The 4,942-nt window shown below is 41.9% G+C and overlaps 1 protein-coding gene across 1 annotated transcript; it reads left to right on the top strand.

The window, feature by feature from the left end:
* Positions 1–822: 822 nt before the first annotated feature.
* On the top strand, positions 823–3,234 carry socs3a (suppressor of cytokine signaling 3a). Its single transcript, XM_073495301.1, has 2 exons — positions 823–1,017; positions 1,505–3,234. The coding sequence occupies exon 2, from the start codon at positions 1,629–1,631 to the stop codon at positions 2,244–2,246; it is 618 nt and encodes a 205-aa protein (XP_073351402.1). The 5' UTR covers positions 823–1,017; positions 1,505–1,628; the 3' UTR covers positions 2,247–3,234.
* The last annotated feature ends 1,708 nt before the right edge of the window (positions 3,235–4,942 follow it).

Raw genomic sequence — 4,942 nt, 5'->3', positions numbered from 1 at the left:
ATGCTTATTATAATGATAAATGTTACTTTTTTTAGCCTAAAAAAATTGAGTTGAGAGGATTTTTTGATAGCAGACTACATTTAATATGTGGGATAGCAAATAAAGTATTAAATCTAAGAAGTTATGTTCATGTCCAACACATGTGACAGTATGTCTGGTGCTTAATGAGTGCACCAACAGCAACAAAGTACACTATAAAAGCACACATTCTGATATTTATTGACATATTAACCTGGTTTATTGGATCATAATAAGGAACTTCAAAACAATCATAAAATGCTTGGTAACACTACAGGGGGAAACAGATACAAGACTTCTCAACAGTTGCCCTTGGATACCAGCTAATAATGTTCTATGAAGTTCCCTAAAATCTGGCGCCCTCTATGGGGAACTGCCTCCCAGCATGCGTGCTATCATTACTCTGAATTTCTCAGAAACTGACTACACATACACTGAATCATTACCTCACACTAAAGGGGGAACTTTTACCAAAAAAGGTATATATGTATACCAAATGTGATCATCTATTTATATAAGATGGTTCTTTAAGCCTCCAAAAATTCAATGTGTATTATTTAAAGTGTTTGTGAAGAGATACTAGGTTACCAAATGTAAATAAGTAGTGCTAGGAACTCATCCTTGACTTCATTTTGGAGGAACAGTGAGGGGGGGGAGGGCACTTCTCATAGCAGGAATCCTTTAAAAAAAATAAATAAATACGTGCTTCCTGTCAATCTGCCGAGAGAGAGAGAGGCTTTACTGGAAGGAGGGGGGAGGCGGAGTCTGCTCGCAGTTATAAGCCCTCCTCTGCTCCACTGCTTCACTAGTAACTCGCAGCTTAACACAGAGCAGCACACAGGACACAGCTGCTCACACACACCGAGAAAACTACTTTACAAGTGTGAAGTTTGTTGCCAAAGAAGTATCATCCTGACAGACAAACTACTTGGCAACAGTGAACATCTGTATTACTTGGATTATTTTTTTAAAAAGAGCAAGTTTGGAGAAACACTGAAGGTGAGGATCCGTTCTTTTTGTCAAACAATTCTTATTATCCTGATTTAATAGTGGGTGACTAATGTTTTGGGTCTTTAGAGTAACCTAAGTGAGGTTTAGTCCTGGTATGTAAATTGCGCAACCAGGATTACAATGTCCTTACTGGAACTGACCGAGGTGGTGAGTCCCGAGGGCAGATTACACAAAAAGTTTCCCCGAATCGGCTGGAAGTTAAATGGAAGCAGTCTTAGTTGTTAAACCCACAACTTCCCTGAAACTGTGGAGACGAGTCGAAGAATTTGGGTGGAATTTTTTTTGTTGTTTGTTTCTAGATCATTAAAAAGAAAAGAAGAAAATAATAGCTCTCCAGGGAAGTTTGAAGCCATGATGTACAGAGATTCCACATCTGGAAAACTAGTTTCCAACAGAGCTGCAGGAGTTGAAGATATGGATAAAACAGATCTCGGTTTTCACTGTGCATTAAAATCTTCCTCTCTTCTCTGTTCAGGTGTTTCCTTTCCACACACACTGACCTCCTCAACAACCCTCTGAACCTCCGTTTGACCCCCACCACCTCTTCTCTCGTCTGTGCGGTGCCCAGTGCTCCCCCAGGCTGCCGAGAAAAGCAGGCCATGGTAACTCACAGCAAGTTTGACAACGCAATGAGCAGCAGCATCTTGGACTCCAACATGCGGCTGCCTCAACGTTACAAGACCTTCGCCTCCAAGACGCAGTACCAGATGGTCCTCGCCACACTGCACAAGCTCCAGGAGAGTGGCTTCTACTGGGGCGCCATCACTGGGAAGGAGGCCAACGCCATGCTGGCGGCCGAAGCCACCGGCACGTTCCTCATCCGGGACAGCTCCGACAACCGGCACCTGTTCGCCCTCAGCGTCAAGACGGCTTCAGGCACCAAGAACCTGCGCATCCAGTGTGACTCAAGCTCTTTTTTCCTGCAGACGGACCCTAAAAACGTTCAGTCTGTTCCTCACTTTGACTGCGTCCTCAAGCTGGTGCATTACTACATGTCTCAGAGCAAAGGGAACACTCGCAGTGGGAGTACCTACTACATTTACTCTGGAGGGGAGAAGATCCCTCTGGAGCTCATCAAACCTCTCTCCTGCAGCTTGTCCACCTTGCAGCACCTGTGCAGGAAAACCGTTAACGGACACTTGGACATTTCTACTAAAAGAGACCAACTTCCTCATCCTCTTAAGGAGTTCCTCCAGCAGTATGATGCTCCGATCTAGAGGCGTTGGACTGATGCTCTTGAGGGGCAAAGACTTGAGAAGAAACTGGATGGTTTCAGTGCAGCTGAGAAGTAACGGCCGAGCAGAGCCAAGAGAAAAAAGGAGCAGTTAAAGTGTACTGACGAGATGTTTTCTCACAGAAATAGGGCCTGTTAAGGTCACAGAATTGAGGACTAATACACAAAGAGGGAACTGATGTAATCTGGTGGTATGAAAGAGAGATAACGTCTGGCGATGACGTACGACTTACTGAAAGCTGAAGTGAGACGCACAGTCAGCTGTCGACAGTCTGATGACACACAGGTTCCCTCTGCTGCTAACCAATGTGCTGCGAGGCTGCAGCAGCCTCCCTGGATGATCATCATGGGCACATCTGTCCAGCATCCTGGGATCTCTGACCAAGTGTACGCTGGAAATTACAGACAATGGAAACTTAGAGTTCAAAGACACTGATGGCCCTCTGGGTGCATATTTAGCACATAATATCATGAGAAAAAGGCTGAACTTTAAGAAAAAAAAAAAAATCTGAATCGTATGTATTCAGAGCAGAAAATGTGGAAAGCGGAAGGGTTATTGCCAAACTTGCCTGAACTAGACAACAGTTTTTTTTTTGACTGAATCTTACTTTAGACAACAGTCACAGGAGATAAACACCAAGAGATGTGGTAGTTTTTGTGGCGCCGACAGGTTAGCCATTGTCTGCAAATGAATGTATTAAATAATGGTATCTGTCTTTTCCTGATAAGGAGAAGAGTCCAAATGTATTTTCATGAGTTTACATGAGTGAAGATGACTTGTGTTTTTTTTTTTTTGTGCTGTCTTTTATAAAGATGTACTCTTTGCCAGCCAAACCTCTGGCTGTGGATGCTTGAAGATAATTTGAGAAGTTTGACGAAGCAGGCAGACTGATACAACTTTGCACTTATTTATATTTGTATGAACGTTTCATTAATTTATAATAAATGAGCACTATTTTTCTATGAAATGAGATCTGAGTGTGTGATTTGCTCTTTGGTGACTCAAACTTGTATTTCCACATGCAGGAGTTTTGGGGTTTTGGTTGACTAACAGTGAAACACACACCACATACTATCATACTAAATGAGTGGATTTTTAAATGAAGTTTGGTGAGTTCATCATTTTTCAAGCTTTTCTTCTCTAAATTTTCACCTTATGCCTCGACCCCAGACAGGAAACCACTTTTTAAATGCAAACATATCTTAATATGTTTTTATCAAGAGTTATAAAGTTACGATTATCTTAAAGATTAGCTTCCTAGAAGAGCGCAAAACAATGTGTCATTCTTCCTGAGCTTCAGACAAAATACACCAGAAGTGTCGAGTCTTCCAGAGAAGCGGTAGTAAAATCATTTTTCATTCTGCGGTGACTCATTGGATTCTCTGTAGGTGTTGGCGTGCCACAACATGCTCTCACATGCACATACATAATGATGCAGCAGTTTACTTATAACATGAAAGGCAAGTGTACAGATTCTAAGAAATGATCCCCCGCCCTGTACACAAACCATAGAAATATGTCAACATGTGCATTTCAAAGAGAAGGTGCACTCACCGCACACGTTGCACCTTATCTCACCTCATCCAGTAATCAAGCTGAGCGCTGCCAACTGTCTGCAACATGTTCTCGAGTTTAACAACAACAGGTCTGACGTGCCGTCTGTTCACCTACACGCACACAACCGTTTGATTCAGCCCTACAGAAAGTCAACTACACCACAACCAGACAAAGACCTTTTCGACTATGAATTACATCAGCTTTTATTCTGCAGCATTGTTAGGATTATTTTTAGAACGGCACATCCTGTACTCCATGCAGGCCCCCTTCCTTTGTAAAAATTAAGTGCCTGGTTTTCATCTTAAAGCTCCCCAAACTCTCTCTGTCAAATTTAACTGACTTTATCTTGAAGGTAAATAAACCCTGGTGTTGTGTTTGAGTTCCTCGGGTGATCTCTGGCCTCTTTAACAGCTCCAAAATATACAAATGTTCTTTTATCAGCTGAGGCTTCATGCCAGTCCATCACATAAATTTATTTATGACTTCTGTTTTGGTTCACAGATATGATCTCAGTTGTTGTGTGATGAGAGTCTAAATACATCTATTTTTCAATTTTGTTATCAAGACATATTAAGAGGTAGTGTGAGCTCTCAGCTGTCATCACTGTGTCTGACGTTTTATTTATTTATATAGCCCAAAATCACAATCACATTGCCTCAGTGGGCTTTACAGTCTGTACAGTGAGGAAAAACCTGCCATATTGAAAAAACATACCCCTTTAACAAGGGAAAAAAGGAAGGAAGAAACCTCAGGAAGAGCAACAGAGGAGGGATCCCTCTCCCAGGACGGACAGACATGCAATAGATGTCACATATTTACATTTATATCTCACATAAAACATTAAATTACTGATTTATTAAGTCTTAAACCTTCCGAACACGAGCGTCTAGATGTACTTTAAAGTCACTTGTAACCTGGAACACAGCAGTACAGCTTCTGAGCTTGTGTGTGATGTCGGAGGAAAATGTCTGCCGTGTGAATATGGTCTATTGCCTCTGCGTCTGTTGGTCTTACAGTTCAAGAATATGGGTAAAGAGTTACATAGTGCACCCTTTAATGTTCCCGTAATGACTTACTAATTAATTACTCATTGCAAACCCTGTGAAGGTACAGATCCCAGG

The sequence above is a fragment of the Pagrus major genome, chromosome 23, assembly GCF_040436345.1.
Source record: "Pagrus major chromosome 23, Pma_NU_1.0".
NCBI lineage: Eukaryota > Metazoa > Chordata > Actinopteri > Spariformes > Sparidae > Pagrus > Pagrus major.
This window is presented reverse-complemented; position numbering and strand designations above follow the sequence as displayed.

Excerpts from the sequence above, each read along its gene's own strand:
- socs3a (XM_073495301.1), top strand. The coding sequence starts at position 1,629 with ATGGTAACTCACAGCAAGTTTGACAACGCAATGAGCAGCAGCATCTTG.